General features: G+C 42.7%; 1 protein-coding gene across 4 annotated transcripts in view; it reads right to left on the bottom strand.

Annotated features, from left to right (window-relative positions):
* The window catches only part of RCOR3 (REST corepressor 3), a 38,510-nt gene extending 22,178 nt beyond the window's left edge, over positions 1–16,332 (bottom strand). The window contains exons 1-7 of one of the 4 annotated variants that reach the window (XM_039529793.1): positions 16,057–16,332; positions 15,457–15,513; positions 8,456–8,533; positions 5,845–5,897; positions 3,229–3,390; positions 2,694–2,818; positions 1,580–1,658 (exon numbers count right to left, since the gene is read on the bottom strand). In XM_039529793.1, the coding sequence (XP_039385727.1) occupies positions 1,580–1,658; positions 2,694–2,818; positions 3,229–3,390; positions 5,845–5,897; positions 8,456–8,533; positions 15,457–15,513; positions 16,057–16,198 (696 nt within the window). In that variant the 5' untranslated portion in view covers positions 16,199–16,332. Of the gene's footprint in view, positions 1–1,579; positions 1,659–2,693; positions 2,819–3,228; positions 3,391–5,844; positions 5,898–8,455; positions 8,534–14,624; positions 14,685–15,456; positions 15,514–16,056 lie in introns of those variants that run through there. The other 3 variants (XM_039529792.1, XM_039529789.1, XM_039529791.1) reach the window with 3 other exon arrangements.
* Positions 16,333–23,048: the final 6,716 nt, after the last annotated feature.

Below are 23,048 nucleotides of genomic sequence, written 5' to 3'. Positions count from 1 at the left end.
TTCTATGTTCCAGGTTTCTTTTGGCAGAGATACAAAGTTGTATTAGCAGTGCTATTCCTTTAATGTCTTTGAAAGGACCCTTGCTAATTTGTGATTTTCACACACACACACACACAAAAACCAGCAAATTTTCTAATATTTAGAAATGTTTTCTCTCTCCTGTGGTATGGAAGATCCAAATGTGCTACCGTAACTAAGGAAACGTACTACATACAAAGGGCACGGCTACACTTGCGAGTTACAGTGCAATAAAGGAGCCCGAGGCGCACTAGCTCACTACCCGTTCACACTGGCATGGCATGTAGAGCGCTTGACTTCGTGGCTACAGCGCTGCTAGTACTCCACCTCAGCAAGTGGAATAACGTTTGCTGTGCCCCTGCTGGAACACCACGGCACCAGTGTGAACAACGTGTTGCATTACTGCACTTTGATTGACCTCTGGAAACATTCCATATCCCCTTAAGTCAAGTGGCCACTCTTGTCATTGTTTTGACCTCGCTGTAGGAATGCTGACATGTCCTTTTCAAAGCTTCGTTTCTGACAGCTGGCTCCGGGATAAAGGAATGCTGCTTGCTTTGAGTGAGAGAGAGAGGCGAGCAGGGAGGGAGGTTTGCTGCTGTCTGAACTTACAAGACAGCATGCTGACACACACTCAGCCCCCCAAAAAACCACTCTCTCTCTCTCCACATACACACAACACTCCCCATCACACTTCACCCCACCGCCCCGCATTTGAAAAGCACGCTGCAGCCACTTGCATGCTGGGATAGCTATCCCAATGCACTGCTCTTTGTGGCATTGTAAGAGCTGCTAATGTGGCCACGCCAGTGCGCTTCAGCTGAGTGTGTAAACACTCGGCAGCGTTTTCCCGCAGGTCTCCGAAGGCTGATTTAACTCCCAGCACTCTACAACTGCAAGTGTAGCCATGCCCAAAGTTGTGTAAGTATGTATAGTTTTTTCTCTAGATTTTCAGTTTTAATAACCTTTGGAGTCTTATTTGCAAGAACAGAAGGTAAAGGGACACCACACTTCTGACTGTAAAGTTTTTAAAGATTAAAGATACTTTTACAGATACCAAAGAATTTACTTCCCTCTTAAAGGGACAAAGTAAGGTCATATCCCCCATAATTTCTACTAGAAAGAAGTATTAGAACAAATTAAAGATTATATATATATCCTCATTGCTTTGAATGAAGAGGACATGCCACACTTTGTGCATTAAAATATAAAGTGGTGTTTCTCAAAGTACTTGATATCCAATTACTCAGCATCAGTAAGAAACTGGAAAGAGTATTTGACAGACCAGCCAGTGTCTTATTGATTAGTCTTGAGCTATTCTTTGAAATTTCTTCTCACTGGCTGATCAGCAATTTCTTTACTTCTCTCTCAAAAAAGAGGGGTGTTACATATAAGACTGAAATTGTCTCAGTAAATGAAACAGTAAAGGTTAGCTTCATTCAAAAAGCATCAAAAGCTTCTATATTTTAAACATGATATGAGGACTTCATGTTGGAAGTTATACTCTTTACAGAAGGCATCATGGAAAAATTACTAACATTCATTGTAATTAGAGCGTTACCTCCTTTTTGGTTTCTTTTTTGGGATCATAATCACTATCGTTTCCATCCATTGGATGTGCTTCTTCCACATCATCATCACTGAGGATAGACAACAGATGAGTAAACTTGGTCCTATTAGCTTGTTATTCCACTATTTTTGCTGACGCTATCTACAATTATACAGCTTACATACATTCTACATAATGTTATAGTCATACTGTTACAAGATAACCATAACTCCGGTCTCTGTGTGTATTTTGGAATTTCTTTTTAAGATGTAGTACATCCTTGAAGCATTTTTCTTTTGTTAAGCTTGTGTATGTTGCCATAATTAAAGCAACAACAGTTGGAAAAAAATATTCTTGTCTTGGAAAAAACACTAGACAGGAAGACTTGGATATATTTGGATTCAAGTTTATGATGTTTAGGCAATAGCGCTTCTGGTTAAATGAAAAGTAAAAAACACACTCAGGAAGTTCAGTGTGTCTGTAATAACTGGAAAGTCTAACTAGACTGAAAGCAAATGGATTTGATTTTGTAGTCCTTAAGTGACAGGGTCACTAATTATTTTGAATTTATTTAAAAGGCTTGCCTCCTTATGTTGATATTTAGTTAGAACTTTTGCCTCTATAAAAAACTAAATAGACCTTCATTTTTATGGTAAATACTGTTTTTTAGAATAATTGCATGTTAAAATTTGTTTTTAAATTGAAGGCTATTTAAAGGTTTAAAAACATAGTACTGTAAACTGCAGAATGCCAGTAAAACAATATTACTGGACATTTCAGCAATTTGTAGTTGTTTAGTTACCTATTCCTTCCCTCCTAATCCCACCCCCAACCAAAATTTCTAAGTCTTGTTTCATAGGATTTGTTTCACAAGACGATTTGCTAACCAGTCTGCTGTGCAGCTACTGCATTCACCACAAAGCTGTTTACTTCCTAGAGCACAAGTAAAATACAGTTTGTCTGCTGAAAGGGCATAAGTCTAAACTAGTGGTACTCTCACCATTAGAAATGGCCACCTCCAGGTTAGAGTTGTCAAAGCATATTGTCAGAAAAATGCTGCCATATCTGTACCTAAACAAAGAACTTCACTCTCAGGCAATTAGCTATTTAAAAGTATTCAACCCACCTGTCACCTTGATTATTTCTATTGGCTAGTTTTCGAGCTTGTCGATCCATCAAGCTTGTCCTAGAGCGAGTTTTTTTCCACGAATAGTAATATTTTACAAGGCTTGCAATAGTCTTGTCTGGAAGCTAGAAGAATTAGTTCAAATATTTAAAAAAATGCAAACTATGTAAACTAGTAGCTAAAGCATAATTACTTTACAATAACCCTTATATGAATGCTTTCTTAATTTCCTATGCATTTAGAGAAAGGAGAATACACTTATGTTTTTCCACTTAAAAAGCTATTTCATGCTTTAACCAAAAAAATCTCATGCCACTTTTGTAAATGAATTGAGAGGTTTTACAGCTCTAAAAGGCTGAATAATACAGAAGCAAAAACTGAATTTAAGTTTCTTAGACAGAGTTCTCTGGAATAGGAACCCTATCTTTGAATATGTTTACATGGTACTTAGCACAATGGGGCTTTATTCTGATAGGAGCCTTCAGACTAAAATATTTATATTAAATAATAGTTATAACCAGAAATATTACCTTACCATTTGTTGGATCCTGTGAAAGCTCTTCCCATGGAAACTAAAAGCTTGTTCAAACAGGACTTTATCCTCAACTGTCCATTCATCAGGGAAAGGAGTGAAGTTAGGGAGATCCGCAAGGGACTTCTCAATGTTATGTTTATGCCAGAACAACATGCCAAGTGCCTTTGAAAATAAATAATCCATTTTTGATTTTAGCTGACTTGTTCAAAGCACACTTTAGAAAGTTACATTAAAAAAACCTATGTTAAATATGACTAAGGATCTGACATCAGAACCCCCACTATCAAAAGAAATTCAAACTTAGGCACAATAGAAGAGAAGCTTATGTTATACAGCTTATAAGATTCTCTCCACAGATACTTTGATCAGTGGGCACTTTTGCATTCCATCCATGCTGCAATATCTGGACCAGTCAGTCAATTCGAGGTCAGTGTGGCAGGATCACCAAGGGGAGTAGTGGGGTGCAAAAGACATATCTGGCTTCAAGACTAAATGTGATAAGTTTATGGAGAGGATGGTATAATGGGATAGCCTAATTTTGGCAATTAATTCGTCTTTGACTACTAGCGGTAAATATGCCCAATGGCTTGTGATGCGAGGTTAGATGGGGTGGGATCTGAGTTACTACAGAGAATTCTTTCCTGGGTTTCTGGCTGGTGAGTCTTGCCCACATGTTCCAGGTTTAGCTGATCGCCATATTTGGAGTCAAGAAGGAATTTTCCTCCAGGGCAGATTGGCAGAAGCCCTGCGGGTTTTTTGCCTTCCTCTGCAGCGTGGGGCCCGGGTCACTTGCTAGAAGATTCTCTAAACCTTGAACTCTTTAAACCATGATTTGAGGACTTCAATGGCTCAGACACAGGTTTGATACAGGAATGGGTGGGTGAGATTCTGTGATCTGCATTGTGCAGGAGGTCAGATTACATGATCATTAAGGTCAGAAGGGACCATTACGTCTATGATTCTATGAATTAGCTAGTATAGAATAGTGGTAGGCTCACAATCTGACCTACTTTCTCCCTCTACAAATAGATATAGACCATGTAGTTCTTTACAGACCTTCCTGGGCCCAACTCCCAGCCCATTCAAACAAAAAGATTTCTGCTGTTCAGTGACCAGAAAGCTTCCCAGCCCTCTACCCTCACCTGCTGCATGTGCACATGCAGTAAAAATATTCATTAGGGAGACAAGGTATTTGCAGTTTTAAAAAAGGTGGCTAGTGAGTAAATAAAATACAATTTTGAAACTCTGAATACATCCTGAATATCCTTTTAACAATCCCCCACCTCTCAAATAATAATAATAATCATAATAAAAAACAAAAAACAAAAACCACCCTGTCTGGCTTGCGTTGGGCATTTCCATTGTCCATGGCTGTGTATGATACACCATAAAACATACAATTTTAAATAAATATCTTTACTGGGTATAAATAGAGAGTAATCACTCTGTATTTCTCATAAAGACTCTAGAACAACTGGAGACTTCTCCCCCAACCCCTAAAAAACACCTTCATATATTTTGCACCAAGGCTTGTTCAGGACTTGGGGAATACTCAAACAGAACTGACTAAATTAGTTTCATACACAGTGTGTATGATCAATAACAGCTCATCATCAAGGTCTCTGTGTCTTGATTTAATGGATCTACCAGCTTTTCCTGACATTTTTCCACTGTAAGCACAAACTACCGGCAGTTTGTGCATGCAGACCTTCTCACAAGCACTATATCTTTTTTCCTAAAGAGCACTGGAAAAAACAGTACAAGCTAAACTTTTTTTTCTGTACACATTCTAGACACCACAACATTGTCTGCCTCTCCTTCCAACATTACAGATTTAAATAGCCAAGTACTGCAATGAGTTCTCATTATTAAAGTTTCATTATTATTTGCCCTACTCCTCCCCAAAACAAGGTTATACAACAGGAAGTTGTACTGGTATATCAATAACTGAACTTTTGTTTGTTACCCTTACTTTTACTGTATTCATTCACATGGTAATTTTTAGAATACAAACTTGCTACAGATTTTAATCAGTATTGTGAACTAGCAACGTTTACCTATACTGTTTTTCATGGGATAGTGGTTAGAGTAGTAAAACCAAAAGCAAGCTTTAACTACAACCTCCAAACACTGCAAGTTTTGAAACTTTGATAGTGTTTTTCTTGCTTTGAAACATGCCAGTGGAATTATTTTTGTATCACCCCACTAGTTGAAATGCCTCTGCAACATGGAGAGCATTGAATCAATGTTAGCATTTAAAAGTATTTAAAATTCTTAATTCTAAAATGCACAAGTCCATACCCAAAATTGCTTGCCTAAGAAATCGGGGAGGTTTAAGTTATATAAACACACAATTACATGACATGCCCAGTGTACTGAAACATACCAAACCTTTCAAAACTGTGCATTACAAGCTGAGCATGTCATGAAAATAAAAAGAGCTCAATCTTTTGTAGAGAATCCAGACCACAACAGTATGCAGATCCATAAAACTGCAGTGTTTGCTGCCACGCCTGGAGAGAGATAGCATTAGTTAATGGAAGCCAGATGAAAAAAAGTGAGTTGTGTTATACTCATACAGTAAACGCCACATTAAAAATCATTCACAGAACTTACTTGTTCCACATTGTATCCATGTTTTTCCTTTGCTATTGCAATATATTCATCCACTGTAAGAAAGCAATGCCAGAATTAATTTATCTGAAAGTGTTAGTTCTGCTATAAAACTACAAAAAAATTAGTCACTTAAATATAGCAAAGCAGAGATGCAGTTATGGATAACTGATATCAAAGTTCTGATTATATGTTTCAATCCTTCTTCCCTATCTTTCGTACACTGCTTGTTTTCACAGAGCCTGATCTTGCAAAAGGTTATGCATGTGCTTAACTTTACACACTACAAGCAGTTCCATGGAAATCGGTGAGTTTTCTTGAAGTGTGTAAAATTGAAGCAGTGCACAAACTATTTTCCTGTGTTTGTACAGTGCCTGTACTGTAGGGACTACAGTAATAAATTGTACATAATGGTATCCACTAAAATACTTATGTCAATTTTAACAATATTTACTTAGTTACCAGAGATTTGTTGATCGAGTGATCTTTCACAGATCTCACCACTGGGGACTTTAAAAGAGTGGAGAATTGGGAGATTTCAAAGAGAATTGAAAACTTTTATTTTAAACATAGTATATTAAACAGTCAGTTAATCTAAAAACCTCCACCCAGCTACAGCTGCATAATCTCACAGGTCCTTAGTTTTTAATCCCTTGATTTATCAGCATTATATTTAGCCATCCATGGAGTCAATTGTCAATAGAAGTGTATATATGAAAATCTGACCATTACCTTACCAACAGTAAATTTGTGACTTAATTGCTATACTCTACTTATGTCTAGCCAAAATGCTTGGACCAAGTATCTGTCACTGACCTTAAATACAGTAACTCCTTAAATACAGTACAGTATTGTTGTTACATAGCTGATCAATTAGAGAACATGCTTGTTTAAAGTTGCGCAATGCTCCTTATAATGTTGTTTGGCAGCCGTCTGCTTTGTCCACTGCTTGCAGAAAGAGCAGCCCGTTGGAGCTAGCTGGTGGCGGCTTGGAACCAGGATGGACCGGCAGCGCCCCCATAAGCTCCCCGTGGGACAGCCGCCCAGCAGGCTATCAACTGCGGGGCTGTTCAGCTGTCCTTCCCCCCACTGCCATGTACTGCTCTTGCCTTCTGCCTTGGAGCTGCTCCCGGGAGCCTCCTGCTTGCTGTGCGGGGTGGGGGAGAAGAGGAGTGCTAATGTCAGGGTGTCCCTCTTCCCCCCCTCCTGTACCCCATCTCCACAGAGCAGGGATGGGGACAACACGACAGGGCTCAGGACAAACAGTGCTTGCTGGCAGCAGCTGCTGTCTCAACTTGCTGATCTACTTAAAAAGGCAGTGTACTTACAGTAGGGTCAGCATACTTAAAGGAGCAATGCATGTCTCTTTCATACACACACTGTGTGTCTGTCTGTCTGTCTCTCTCTGCCATACTGTGTCTCCCTCCTCCATTCGTGCTGCCTTGTAGAGTGTGAGGCTACATTAACGTGTTAACACTTGAGGGCTCAGCCCAGTGCTAGTTCCCAGGAAATGCCTTACAGCATCCCACCCTCTGACTCCACCACCTCTCTTTTGTCTGGTGAAAATTTTTTTCCCTGGAACCTAATCCGCCTCATTTACATCAATTTCCCCACACGAATTAGATTAAGTTAACATTGCTTTGCTTAAAGTAGCATTTTTCAGGAACATAACTACAACATTAAGTGAGGAGTTAATGTATTCTCCATTATTAATTGGCCCACCCTCACAACTGAAGAGTAAAGGGACATTCCTTGTAATTGGAAGGTGACAGATTTAAAAATGATTATAAATTTATATGGATAACAAAAATATCTTAATGCGATAGCTATAAATATTAAAAAGATAAAACCAGAGATTTGGAAAGGATATAAACCCTCAAGCTTTTGGGCATAAGTCAATTTGTTACTACTGTGATTAGGAGGAAACTTTCTCTGGGGTCAGGTTCTCATAACTGCCTAGTGCAAGGTTTCTTCCTCTGAAGCATATACTGCTAGAGTCAAGATACTGGACAAGACTGACTGTTGGTCAGATTCAGTAAAATAATTCCTTTATTTTGATTATCTTCTTAAGTGATGACACAGAATAAGCGCTACTTTTCCAGTAAGAGGGCAACAGGTATCTATGTCTGCATAACATCTTCCCCTTGAATTGGTCCCCTCTGCATTTCCTCCATGGTAACTCATCTATGCAGACTTCCATAGCAACACCTTTTCTCCTGGAACTGTACAATGAAAATTTCTCAAGATTACATCTTTTGCCCTACTATTAATATATGTTGTAGAGACCAGTGGTAACAATAGATGCATTTCAAGAGGTCTGAAGGCTTGATTAGACATCAAAGCCTTCTTCCCAACCACAGGATGATAGAAACATTCCACCTTTCCTTTCCCAAAAATCCCCTGAATGAGAAATAAGTGTGTGTGTGTGGGCGGAGGGGGGGAGGATGGGACAACACACATCAGCTTGTTTGTTTCATACACAGTATAACTTATGCAATTTTCCCCACACTGCAAGAGGAATTATGTGCTAAAAATTAGAAGTAGACAGTTCATCAGAAGCAATGAATCAGTTCTAGTTAATAGAGTACAATTTTCTTGGGAGAAGAGGACTTACACTTGGCATCTGGAATACTATGGTATGGAGACCACACAAGCATCCCTCCATTGTCTTTATCAGTATATTTTGTAGCACCTGTAAGAAAAGTTGTTTTTTAGTGTTTATTAATATGACCTAAAGAACAGTGCATTCACAGTTATTTCCCTACATGTACATAAGAAGACTAGCACAACTGAAGTGATCCAACTGCCATTCACAACTGGATATTAGAGATGACTCCAGTTACCAGAATTTGACAATTAAAGCTGCTTGCCAGGGTTGGACTGGATGCATAGTTTAGGGATCATCATGTTGGGCTAGTTCCTAGTGTAGCTGGAGGCAGTAAGTGCGTTAGTTTCCTTGACGCTGACAACATTACCACAGTCTGATTTGTCATATGTTCTTGGTTGGGCTTCTTTAAAAGAGGCTAAATTACTTGAACATAGCTGCTCAGTGATGCTTGACCCTCAGAGCAAGAGAACAGCTATACTGACTACTATACTCTTACACAGAGTTAAAACCATATATAAGCCTTGATTACCGCCTTTCTTGCCAAGTCTCTACCCAGCAGTTAGAGTAGACACTGCCTGGGTTTATACAGAACCACAGTTTTCCTCAAGGAGCTATCTTTCTGAGGGAGTCCAAACCCATCCCCACCTCTCCTTACTAGCTACTGGGTTATTTATTTAAGTTACTGATTGGCTCCCCCCACACTCCAAAGATGCCTTCCTTTGTTTTTGCATTATCTCTAGCTAGTAGGAAAACTATCATTTTGGAGGAGAGATGAGAGTAATGTTTTCTGGATGTGTACTATATTTAGTCAGTTTTCTTCCTTTAGATTTGTAGCATTTTGTATTTGGTACTGTCTTTGCAGACTAATGCTAGTTACAGATGTTATATCAAAATACAATAAGCAAAAAGTTTAATTTTAAATAACTTCATTATTTAAAAAGTTAGTTCCTTACAACCACTTTCTACTCTTTGTTTATAAGAAAGAATTCCACTTCGGGTTAATATGAATACAATAGCATCACAATTAGTTATGCAAATATATTAAATGCATCTCCTTCACCTGCAGCACGAGTCAAATATTTGTCAATCTGAGCCAGCAACAGTAACTGATCTTTTGAATGTAGGATAATTAAAGACAATGAAATAAGAGGATTACCAGAACACATGTTTGTGGAATGTTCAAGTTTAACATGGACATCAAAATCAACTAATTAATGTCCTGGATACCAGCAGCTATTACATATTCAAGTTTAGAAAAAAAGATTCAAAGCTTGAAGTTATCACAGAAGTATAAAACGTAGGGCTGGAAGGGACCTTGAATTTGAGGTAATCAAATTCAGCCCCCCACACTGAGGAAGGACTATGTAAGCCTAAACCATCCCTGACAGGTGTTTGTCCAAAAACCTGTTCTTAAAGACCTCCACTGTCGGGGATTCCACAACCTCCCTTGAAACTCCCTTTTAGTAGTGTTATTTGCACTTCGACATAATCTTTCATACAAGAGCCTCAAAGCACTATGCAAAGAACGAAAAGATGCAAAACTAGTATTAAAACCAAAAAGTAGTAAATAAAGAGATGATTTTATAAGTCTGAAAAACAGAACTGGATTTTTTAAATATAAACAGTGAGCTCTGTGTGTTATCTTGAAGAGTGCTCAGCAGTGGACTAACTTTTCCAAGGGAGAAGTCAATTGAGTCCAAAGCTGAGCACTTCCTATCTTGTACTCGTGATTTATTTTTTTAAAACCTCACTCTGAATAAGGAGATAGTTGTAAAGATTGAGACAGAGAAGTTTTCAAAGTATTGTTATTTTAAAAAGCCAAGTTGTTAAAAAAAAAAAAAAAAAGGATCTGAAATTTAAGGTGCTTCAACTTTTTGAACGTAAACCACACTTTTAACCATTTAGGGAAAAAAATAAAGATCTCAGAGTCCACCTGGGTTACCGAGCATACTGTACATACATACATAAGAGTCAGCATTTATAGAGTTTATTCTGAACCAAGAAATAAGTCTTGAACAAGACACCATTCAAGTAATACTGAAAAGGCATGCTAAAATTTTAAAATCACTCAGTATTTTTCATATTATAAAAGTAATATCTGTTATTTATAGCCAGAAGCTTTGTACTTGGAATGACTGTGGAATGAATAACAATTCCATCATGCCCCATTCCCAAGAGTTGAGCCTAAACCTAACTAGCTTAACTTCATGTTGCTATTGCCTCCTCAGGTCCTAACAGGGTGTCACACTGGTCCCTCCTACAGTAAAGCCCACAGATGGAAGGATGAAACAAACAAGGAATCCGCTTTACCTTCTCCCACATATTCTACTGCAGGAAGGAGCAACCTAGATCTGATAGGCCACTGCAGTGTGTCCTGTAAGGGACTGATGGGGGCGGGGGCTGGGGATGGGAGGGAGAAGAGAAGTTGGGGTTTTAAGGGTTGTATAGGTGGAAGGTTGGAATATTCTATGGGACAAACCCTCAGACCCTTTTAAAAATGGGTGATGTTTTTCCATTGCAGAATGGATTTCACAGGAACGCTAACCTTTTCCGGGTAATTTTCATAGGGAGATGTGAATCCCACTCCCCACCCCATATAAGACCACTCACTCCCTGAATTCAACCAAGCACAGTTCTCCACAGGATTCAGGAAGGGAGAGGGTGCAACTACCTTCAGCACAGGAGGGAGAAGTCCATGTGGAGAGAACCCTTTACATGCAAAGTAGGGGGAATGATGCATTCCATGAGAACTGGAATGAAAGTAAGCTAGCTGAGGAAAAAGGACTCCAGCTCGAAAGACAGCATGTCCTTGTGACCGGCAGTTCCATTCTGCTTATTGATAAGAGATAGCGGCAAATGGATGGAAATACTAGGGAAGTTAGAAACTAATAAATGTGAAAGGAAATGAGCTATCAGCCAGGGAGGATTAGGCAGAGAACTATGCAGGTCTGAAAAACACTAGAATTCTCAGTGTAAAAGGTCAACCAGTAAAACCTCAATGTAAGCTTCTTCTGGTAGAGCCTGTATGTTGCACTGTGCATTGTACATCACCATGTATGTCAGTGCTGCTCAACAGTTGATACTTCAAAAATTAGATTCCATGCAACTGAAGATGGCCTTTAATTCATCAGTTCTCCTATTTGTTGCTGTGCTAAAGTTATTTCACTACAGATTTGGAATGACACCTGTTAGTTTTGAATTAATGTTAATAGCAATTACTTAGGCACACAGGGGGACACACTGAGAAAACATGATGGGTACAAAACTGAAGACCCTGGATTTGAAGTGAATACTACTCTTAAAAGGATGTGTCAACTTCAAAAATACACCAAAGACAACTAACTGAAAGCCCAGAGAAATTTGTTTCAATTTTACTTTGTGCCTTCAACAGCACTTTGTATGTAGTCAACTTCTCAGCATAGTCAGGTTATTTGGTTTGGGTGGGTCTTTCACTCAGAGACAGGGAGAAGGAACATTTTAAAAATAAATAAGCAAGCATCTCTGGAAAAACTGGCAGAGGAACATGGGGGGGAAGGTATAGTATGTGAGACTAAATGCATTTTTAAAAAGCTGAGTAGAACCTGTTCTGAAGAGCTTGTACTGAATATAATGGAGAACATAAGAAGAGCAGTTCTGATACAGGAGAATCTCTGAAACAAGGGTGATTAAGGCCACGAATACTTAGATAGACCCATAAAAGGGCCTTAAAAGATAGGCAATATCTTAAAGTCCACAGCGGGCTCTTCTGACACACCTGTGAAAACTCCAAAAATAAATGGATCAAGTTCAGGTTGTAAGCCTTGCTGAACTCCAAATAAATCTAAATCTATCAGATTTAGTAGAAAAGCCAGATACAGGACCATCCTTCTCCCTCCCTCTTCTAAATAAAACCAAAACCTTTCTCTGCTGCCCATGTCCTCTCCTTTTTTCCTTGAAATACATTCAATTCTCATGAACCATACAATGACCCATTTTCCAACACAGCAATTTCTTTATCCTCTCTGCCTGGAGAAACCCAAGGGCCCATGAGATTTAGAAAAGAAATCAGCTTCATGATATTGACACTTCTATGGTGTCAGTGGGACATCATTAAAAGTAGGGGCTTGTTTGATATGGGATTGAGGGCGTGTAAGACAAGGACAAAGACTTCAATTTTAGAAAAAATTGGAAACAGAATGAGTAGTTCCAGTGACAAACCAGCAGGAGATGACAAAATCTGATTCAGTTGGGCAGAAGAAAAATCAAAAAGGTTTATTTTGATAATTGGCTAATTTCAGAATGTAGGCCAGTTATATTGTCAGAACTGTTTCTCCCATCCAATACATTTCTCTTATTTCTATTAGAGAGGTATTCTTATGCAACTTAGGTGTTAAAGTGACAACTACATTATGTCTCTCCAGCTGTTCTATTTAATGATAATATACATGTAGTTTTCTTTGGTCACTCAATAGATTATTTCAACATTAAGGATGTGAACATTTAAAAAAAAAGTTGTCTGACACATTGACCTTCCCTCATGCTGCTCTACTCTCAACTAGAATCCCCTTTTCATGTTCTACAATGGCATGACAGCATCAGTACTAACTCTGAATTTTATGACAACTACTTAAGATTTAATGGAGTCCATCCAATTATAATACTTAACATCTAGTTTACCATTATCTGAGTGCCACAACTTTAACAATTAACATATTTTGTCATTTAATATAGCTACTCGCTCAACAAAAGTAATTTGCAACGATGTAATATTTTTAAAAATTTGATCAAATGAAGCTGAGGATTCGCTGCTCACACATGCATTCAAAATCCATTTGTTTTGTATGTACATCTATCAGAGGGCAAAACTGTGCGTTAGACTTTATAGGCAGTTTTAATCAGCCACAGATTTATCTCACTGTTTTAATAGAATGAAATTTTAAATTTCAATTTGATGGCTACCTACATAAAAGTCTAATGGAGTGCACCTAATTAGAACATTTAACACCTCAGTATACGCTTCATAAGAGATATCTTAATGCCAAGACCAAAGACATCAGGAGAGACATTTAGCTTTAAAGCTGTAGTGTTATATTTAAAAATATAGATATACATTTAACTTTAACAGGCATTACAAAACGTATGTCATCTTATTTGCTATTAACAAAAACGTTGATTTTTCTCTTTTTAAAAACAGTGATCACTCCACAGCATGCACAGCTTTGTTACAGCATGTCATCTGGCTTTCAAACTAATGATGCCTCATAAACCTGATCAGAAAGGAGAGCAATTGTTCAGATAGATTTACAAGGCAACATCTCTTTCGTTAACACACAGCCTCACTAACGTGGTAGACGTTTATTCTTACAATTCATGGGATCAGTCATTCCAAGTTTAACTTTAATGTTGTAGTACTAGTATCAAGAAGCCAATGCCGGAGACATTTTAGAAAGATTTCCATTACTAGTTCAGAAACCGTGAGAATTACAGTTTTACTTACAAAAATTTTCGGTAAGTGGATATAAATCTTTAAGTTCCTTTCTCTAGAACTTATGCATAAGTGGCAGGAGTACACACAATCCTAAAAGCAATGCTATATTTTTGGATTATTAAGACAATTAAAAATATGTAACATTTAGTTTTTTCACTAAACAGAAACTGTTTTCAGAGATCACTTCTAAAATGACTCCCCTTCATTATAAGCTCTTAAATGCATACAAATTAATTTTATTCTGGTAGTTTCAATTCTACTGCATGTATGCATAATATATATGGTGTTAAGAAAAATGTTAATTGCAGAATTGAATGATTTTGTTGTCCTATGTTCTCTCTTCACTACCCAATTATTTAAAGTATTAAAACAATTGCTAAACATTTTGCTTTTCTAGATGGCCTGTAGGCAGAACAAGCCTAGACTGCATGTCAGGAGTGATCATTTTTACCTGTTAAAACAAACACGTTTAGACTTACTAACGTAAACATAATAAGCTTTAACCATAACACTATTTATTAACACAAATAGAAACCTGAAGTATGAAATAAGGTACTAGTTTCCAGAGGAAACCTCCTTACATCCCCCAAATTCCTAAGGGATGTACCCACTCCTAAGACAAAATCATTTTTAAAACTGCTTCCAGACCCAAGAAGCAGGCTAAGGGCAACTAGTCCCCATCGACAGAAGCTCCAACTTGGGAGGTACCATGGGAGGAGCTCTGGCCCAATCCTCTTCCAGGCAGGAATCATCTGACACCAATGGAGCCTGTTTGGAGAACAGGAAAGTAGACAGGCTTCACTGTGACCACCACAGGAGGACTGACAGATGCGCTTAACACATTATTACTCTACTGTAAAATGTACACAAAATAAGTGTCTGATGTTCAGCTTATTAAGACTGAGTATCAGACTATATGTGGCTAGCCAATATCCCTTTCTTCTCCCACCCACTGTGTGGGTAAGAGAAGCTAGTCTGCAACAGTACAGATATTGAGACTACCCCACCTTACAAAACAAGGTGCTTGAAAACCCAGCAAAATGGGTCTACATTTTAGAGGTGCTAGAACAAGGTATCCACTGTTTCTGCAAAGATGCAACTCCTCCCACCCCACCCCAATAGAGGTCACATTAAGAGCATTATAAAACAAAAAAAAATTCATTCCCTCTTGTAACCTGAAACTCCTATCTACAATGGGGGAGGAGGGGGGAAAGGAGGGAGGGAAAAGACACTGATGCTTTGTTTGTAGCCCTGCCATCCAATCTTGGTAAATTAAACACATCTTTCCCCCTCTCAATGCTTTTCTCTCCCTCAGTCACACAGAGCAGAGGCTGCCCCTGCAATGCTCCTGTGACTGACATAAAACAGCAAACACAAAGCCTAAAAACAAAAATCCACGTTAACCTTTGCAAATGCAATGCTCCCACACAGTATTCAAGTGAAACACACACATGCACCCCTCTCTATTATAAATCATATTAACCCCCGTTTTCAAAACAGCAGCAACAAGATGTCAGGTTATAGTACAAAAGCTATTTACCAGGATCAAAGTCTGGGATTCGAGCTTGATATTCTGCTCCGACCCGCATTCCTACATCTGCAATGCAAGAGAAAACAAATGCATTACTGGGATTTTATCTTTAAAGGGCGGGAGGATGAGAAGGGGGGTGATATTTAAATGAAAACTGGGAAATTCAGCGATCTAGGCGGTCTGCACTCAATCCGAGGCTACCAACAATCTTGCAAATTCAAGGGCTGCTGCCTGCGACCCTTGCGCTTCAAAAAGCCTCCAACCGCATCTCCTACAACCGCGATGCAAAATAAGAAACCCCTCCCCCCACGGCTGAAGGTCTATTACTTAGTGAGGGTGGGAGTTATTTACGGGAAGCCTGGCGGTCCGCCGCAGACACTCCGCGCAGCGCAGCGCACCTCCACCCCAGCCCCACATGGGCAGTGCGGTGCAGCGCGCGCACGCGCTGGCTGCCTAGTGCGCTGCGCACACGCGAGCCAGGGCAAGGCACCGCGCGCGGCCGCCCGACCTGCACGCGCGCAAAGGTCCGAGATGCGCAGTCTCCCGCGTTGGCCGGCGCAGCGCTGCGCCCCGCCCCGCTAGGCCCGGCAGGGAGTCCGCGGCTCGTACCGTGCTCGTCGCCGCTGTCGCCGCCGCCGCTCTCCGGCTCCGAGTAGTGCCCGTTGGCGGGGCTACTGCTCTTGGTGCCGTTGGGGGCCGCCCGGCTCTTGCCCCCCAGGAACTCGGCTCCCTTCTCCATCATGCCCGGCATGGCGGGGCGGGGAGCGGCGGCGGCGCTGCCTGACGAGGGGGAAAGTTAAGACGGAGCCGCCATGTTGCCCCCTCCCCGCCCCCGCTGCTCCAGCCAGCGCCTCCGCCCCCTCACACTCTCCCCCCGCCTCGCCCGGCCCGGCCCCTACGCAGCCCACGGCCCGGGATCCCTCCGCGTCGGCCCGGCCGGATCTATCCCAGAGGAGGAGGGGCAGGGGAGTGGCGGAAGGATTATGGGCGGCGGAGGAGAGTCATGGCCAGTAGCTGCTTCCGTCCGGTCTCCCGCCGGCTGGGAGGTGGGAACTACTTAGCCTCTGGCCGCGCGAGGATCGGATGGGATGGGCGGGGGGAAGGAAGGAGCGAGCAATGAACGTAACGCCAGAGCAGCCTCTGCGGCGACAGGGACGCGTCGCGGCTGATCCCTGCCACGCACCGCGGGGAGCTCTGCTAGGGCGGGAGAGCGCGGGGGAGGGGAGCTACGGGCTGCGAGCTGTGCGGGGGGAGTGTGAGTGATGCAGGCTGAGCGCTGTGCCCGGGGGGGCTACAGGCTCTGAGCTGTGCCCGGGGGTGGGGGGCTACAGGCTCTGTACTGTGCGGAGGGGGGAAGGGAGCTACAGGCTGTGAGCTGTACCCTGCCGGGGGCAGTGAGATCCAGGCTGAGAGCTGTGCTGTGATGTGGCAGGGGAGTGCTACAGGTGCCGACTTTCTCGTTTTCCCAGGGGTGATCGACTCCTGCTCTGCCCCCACTCCACCTTTTTCTTCCTCACCTCTTCCTGCCCCATTCCATGTCCTCCCCTGAGCATGCTCCACCCACACCACCAGTGCCTCCTCGCCACTTAACAGCTGATCCAGGGTTAGCCGGTGGTGCTGGGAAGGAGGGGGAGCAGCTGATTGGCGAAGCCCACTGGTGGTGCTGAGCACTCACTATTTTTTTTTTCTGTGGGTGCTCCAGCACCCATGGATTCAATGCCTATGGGGAGTGCTGTATACTGTGTGCAGGGGGAGGGTTGTGCTGGGGGGGGGGGAGAAAGCGGGTGAAGAAGGCCTCCATACAAAGTAGGGTAGTGGGCCTGAGTTGCACATAGCAGTGGGGCAATGCCACAGAGTAGATGAGAGCTGAGCAGGATGGTGAGCTAAGCAAGGCCAAGCTGTATAGAACAGGAAGCTAATCAGGGCCTGCAGGGGTGCATCCAAGGTATGGTGCCCCTTGAACTGGAAGTATAATTTTGAGCTCCAGGAGACATGCCCAGCTAGCTCTAATCCAGCCAGCATGCTAAAAATAGAAGTGTGTTAGTGGTGGGTGTGAACTCGTGGAGGCAGCTGAGTAGGGCTGAGGTGGAAGGCAAGATATCTTCATAGGGTTGCAAGGAATGAGTTCTGCACAGCATGGGGCCAGGAGAGAACTCTAATAGATGATGGGCATACAAAGTATGACACAGAAGGACTAGGATGAAGGAAGGGGAGGAGCAGTGAAGTGAGTAGTTGCACAAGTAAACATAGTCTAGATGCCTGTTGAATTTTGCTTTAGAGGAAACAGATCTCTGCATTGAAGTGAGAGAACCCCTGGGATGGGTATGGAAGAGAGGAGTAGAGAGGACTGGCAAAGGTGAGAGAAGAAAAGAGAGGAACCAAGGGTTAGGAATAGATCAGAGGTTGAGAAGGGGAGAATTCTGCAAAGGGGATGAGTGAGTTCAGGAGGAAATGCTAAATTGGGGTTTGGGCATGGGGGGAGAATGCCTCATAGGAGGGCGGCAGAGACTGAGATGAGCTGAGCATAGGATCTAAGAGGGCGACAGAGTTGCAGCAGACCAGCCCTGCTCCTACCAAAATTAAAACTCATTGACTTATGTGAAAGCAGGATTGCACCATGTGCTGCACTACAGGGCAGAGGATAGGGATATGGAGATTTTAAGGGTATATCTACATTGGCACTGGGCAGGCTATCCCACAGAACATCTGTTCTTCTGCCACTGAGTTGTTGGAAGGTGGAGGGGGTCGCAGGGCATCCTGGGTCCTCCCCCAGTGCCCTGTGATGCATTGCTTCGCATCCCAGCAATCCTTGTGTTTCCGTCCACATTTGGCACCATCTTTCAGTGGTTTGTGTACTGCGCACTCTGCCTCTTCAGTCTGCAGGAATGGATCCTGAACTGTTGGGTGTTTCACAGACACTGTCGCAGGCTGGTCCAGAAAGGCGCATGACGCACACATCTTTCGGAACACTGGCCTGTTCAAGAAGCTGCAAGCAGAGACTTTCTTCCTGAACCAGAAGATCACTGTAGGGGAAGTTGAAATGCCCATTGTGATCCTGGGAGATCCCTCCTAGTCCTTAATGCCATGGCTTATGAAGCCATACATGGGACACCTTGACAGCAGCAAGGAGCCATTCAACAACAGGCTGAGAAAGTGCAGAATGACTGTTGAGTGTGCTTTTGACCATCTAAAGGCCATCATTTGACCATCTAAAGGCCCCCTGGTGCTGCCTATATGGGAAGCTGGACCTGGCCAATGACAATATTCCTATGCTTATAGCTGCATGCTGTACACACATATTTGTGAAGGCAAGGGTGAAAGCTTCACTCACGGCTGGACTGCTGAGGCTCAGCGCCTGGAGGCTGAATTTGAACAGCCAGAGACCAGGGCTATTAGAGGGGCAAAGCAGGGGGCCATAAGGATCAGGTATTCCTTGAGGCAGCGATTTGAAGCTGAAAGCCACTAACACTTGTTGCTATGCTTGGGAGTGCAGTGCTTGTAATGCTAGGAGGTGATTGTGATTGATGTAGATGATGCAATATGAAGGTTTAAGATAATTGTCTGTTGCTTTGCAGGGCTCTGTTTGCTTTCAATTAATAGAATAAAGATTGCTTTCAAACCAACACAATTTTTGTTATAAAAACACCAACTGGAGGAGAGAGTCAAAAAACACATCAGCACTGACGGGGATGGGGGAAGGGAAGGTTCCAGGAGGAGGTGGGGTCCTGGGACTGTTAAAGATTTGTGTATGGCCAGAGATTGTAGCCAACCTTCTCCTTTGGAGTACAGTGCAGCGGGTACTGTACTGCAGGGCTAAACTGCAGAGGGATGGGTGTTGAGTGCAGTGGGTACTGGGAGTCTGCAGGGCTGGACTGTGAGGCGGGAGGAGTGGAATGCAGCGGGTACAGACTGGAGCCAGGAGGTTGATAAGAGTGTGTTGTCTGTGTCTGGGGGGAGGGTGGAAAAGAGTTTTGCAACAGTGGCTGCAGGGGAGGGCAGGCACAGAGCTGCTTGGTTGGCAGTGCTAGTATCACCTGGAGCATGTCCACTTGATGCTCTATAACATTTAAGAGCTGCTCCGTGGCTTCATTCTCCTTTCCATCCCTCTTCTTGCTGTCCCACCACCCCTTCAATTCCTGTTTTTCGGCTGCAGAGTGCATCGTAACGTTATACAGAAAGTCCTCCTTGGTTCTTTGTGTCCACTTTCTAATTCTGCGCAGCCGTTCAGCCAGTGATAAAGAGGGAGGGCTCCCAAGGTCATCTCTGTGAAGCCAAAATGCAACATTTTACAGAAGCAGTATTGTTTGCAACACACAAAACACTGATTCAGTGATTTAAAACATACCTGTCACTAACTGGCTGACCCTGGGCAAGCACACATGAGCCACAAGCCCCCCAAAACAGTGAGTAGCTGCAGGGGCAGGGTAAATCAGTGTTCCTGGACCCTACTGTACACCTGCATGTGTCTCTTGGGGAGAGCCAGCACTGTAGGGGGGCCTGATAATCATTCCTGTCCCCACATTTTCCACAGGCTGTGTCCATTAGGGAAGATATCTCACTGCTGAGGGTGAGCAGGGAATCAAGGGAGGGTCTTCTCCAAGACTGTGGCTTCTGCCCTGGCCTTTATGTGGCTCACCTGTATGAAGCAATGGTGGTGTGTGTGGTGTTTCCTTCCCCCCGCGTGATGGCACAGTGGCACATGAAAGTTACCGTTAATGGGGCAAGAAACAAAGCATCATACAGACACAAGCCTGCTTTCTGAAACCCGTCCTGCTCTCAGAACTCGCTTCAGTGATTCCCAAAATCAAATCAACTTACCAGGGGCCTCCTCTCCTGTTTGCACTTCGCCAACATCTGACAGCTGTGACTGGCTAGCCTCCAGAGTAGAAAAGAGCTCCTGGCTGCATGCATCTCTGACCTCTGGGTTGTCCTCTGCCTCCGAGTCCCCCTCCACATCCTCGTCTAAGATTTCCTCCTGGCTTGATCCAATCTCGACTGGCACATGAGCCACCAAAGTATCCACAGTGGCCTTCGCAGTGGAGGCGGGGTCACCACCGAGTATCTCATCCAGCTCTTTGTAGAACCGGCAGCTTGTGGGCGCAGCACTGCAGCAGCGGTTTGCCTCCTGCCACTTGTGGTAGGTGTTCCACAGCTCCTTCACTTTTACCCTGCACTGCAGTGTTGTCCCAATCATGGCCCCTTTCTGTCATGCAACGTGAAATCTGTCCATAGGTATCATAATTCCTACAGCTGGAGTGCAACTGGGACTGGACAGCCTCCTCTACCCAAATGCTGATTAAGTCCAGCAGCTTGGCATTGCTCTAAGTGGGGGGATCGCCTGGTGCATGGAGCAGGCATAGCCACCTGCAAAGATGTGCTGAGATCACTGGACGCATCACTGAGCAAACAGGAAGGAGACTTTCAAAATTCCAAAGGTATTTACGGAGTAGGGATGACGGTTGGTCACCTGAGGGCAGGGCAGTAGAGTTCAAACTGATGACCAGAGAGGCAAGGACAGGCTTTGTGGGACACCTCCAGGAGGCCAATTGCAGCGCTGTAATCAACCAGGATGTCTACACTGGCACCACAGCGCTGTAGCCCTGGTGCAGAAAGCTGTACGCCTCTCGGGGTGATTTTTTTACAGCACTGCAACTGCACAGTTTCTGCGGACTAAGTGGCTTGGCAGTGTGTACACCTCAGGAGTTACAATGAAGAAAGCTGCTTTGCTGCGCAGAAACTTGCCAGTGTAGACAAGGCCTACATTTACAATGCTAATCTTAGGAACCGATAATGGAGGTGGGGAGGTTTTTCTCATAACTCATTTCTTTTGATATGGTAGAATTTTACATTCACTTTGACCAGATGTAAATAACTACAGAAGTTGCAACTCTGGAGAAACAGAGCCCTGAAAAGTTTTGTTAAGCATGGGTGAGCTGATGAGCAGAACCAAAGCAGCGTCATGAAAATGAGTTAGCAGACCAATAGTTCCAAATGACATACACTTTGTGTATGCAGTATTGCTTTATTTTTCTTTCCAAGCTCTGCATGTTTTCTGTTATGCAGAGCTACTGCTCCCAGATGCTCTGTTGCTACCTTCCATTCCAGGTGGATGTTTGCACATTTCAGGATGATCAAAATGAAACTCCAGTGAACTTCAGGGGTGAACTTCAGTCTTTATGCATATTCAGAAGGGCTTCTCCCCATATGGACTTTTCAAAACACTCTTCTAAGCAAAATGAGGGAAATATTGCTATAAAAGAGCAGAACCAGAAACAACTCAAGAAATTTTTGGCCGAAACATCTTAAGTGGCAACTAATTTTGGGTGACCCAGTTCTTGAGTGCTCAACTTTAGACATCTAAAGGCTGATTTTTATTGTTTTGGGTCTTTTTAAATGCAGAGCATCCACATCTGCAACTGAAGTCAATAGAAGTTAGGGGTCCTTAGCACCTCTGATAATCAGCTCCAAGGTGTCAATCTTAAAATTAATAGACATTTCTGAAAATGTTGGTTTAATTGTTTTGTTCATGGAAAAATCAGCAAATAGAATCTAATTTCTGTTCTATGCCAGAATTGCTGGGATTGTACAACCCCAACTTCATCTGACTGAAATGCTGGTAATTCATTTATGTCCGCTGGGTAAGAATGCAAGCTGTTTTAAAGGTGCTATATTTTAATTAATATAGGCCCTCTAACACTGCCTGCCCTCTAAAGCTGGCCAAAATAGTTTTCTCGGAATCCTAGAACTCAATGAAGTGCAACCTGTGTGAAGCCAGCTGGCAGCTTTACACTGGGCACAGGGGAGTGTCAGTGTGGTTTTTTTGAAGCCACCTTTTCATAACTGACCAGCCTGTCTTCACAGACCCCTGGGTATAGTAACCCAGAGAGCACGTTTATTTATTTTTCTTAAATATCTGCTCCCAACTGATCAAAATCTGTTTTAGCTAAAGATTGCAGGTGACTAAAAAGACCGTTGCTGAATGTAGTTGCATTGACAACCTATGTGGTACACAAGCTAGTACATAGGTGAAGCAGGCATACAATAATTGTGTATTATAGTAAAATATTATCCCTTTGAAAGGTAAACTTGTCAAAATCACTTCCTGCACTGTAACTTAGCAAATATAGGAACTATCATAGTGTATCAGACCCAAGGTCCACCCCATCTAGTGTCCTGTCTCTGACAGTGGTGAGAACCAGGTGCTTCAGAGGAAGGTGTCAGAACCTGGCAGTAGTAATAATACTTTGCTCTCTTATAGCATGTTTCATCAGTGGATCTCAAAGAGCTTTACAAAGGAGGTTAGCATTGTTATCCTTATTTTACAACCAGGAAACTGAGGTACAGAGAGTGGAAACAGCACCACCTAGCTGCTGAGTGGGGAGGAGAACCCAGGTCTTTTGAATCCTAGGCTAGTGCTCTGGCCACTAAATCATGCTGCCAGTGTCCTCCCAACCTAGTCATATCCTAGTCTCTTAGAGCTAGGCTTACGCCCTGATGCACAAAGTTTAATTTCCTTTCAAAAAATGTACTGCCATTTAGTACTATAATCCTGACTATTCTTGATATCAGTGTACATATCCAACCCCTTTTTGGACTCAATG

This window comes from Mauremys reevesii, linkage group 3, assembly GCF_016161935.1.
Source record: "Mauremys reevesii isolate NIE-2019 linkage group 3, ASM1616193v1, whole genome shotgun sequence".
In the NCBI taxonomy this organism is placed as follows: Eukaryota; Metazoa; Chordata; order Testudines; family Geoemydidae; genus Mauremys; species Mauremys reevesii.
Note: the sequence above shows the minus strand (reverse complement) of the source record. Positions and strands in the feature narration are given on the sequence as shown.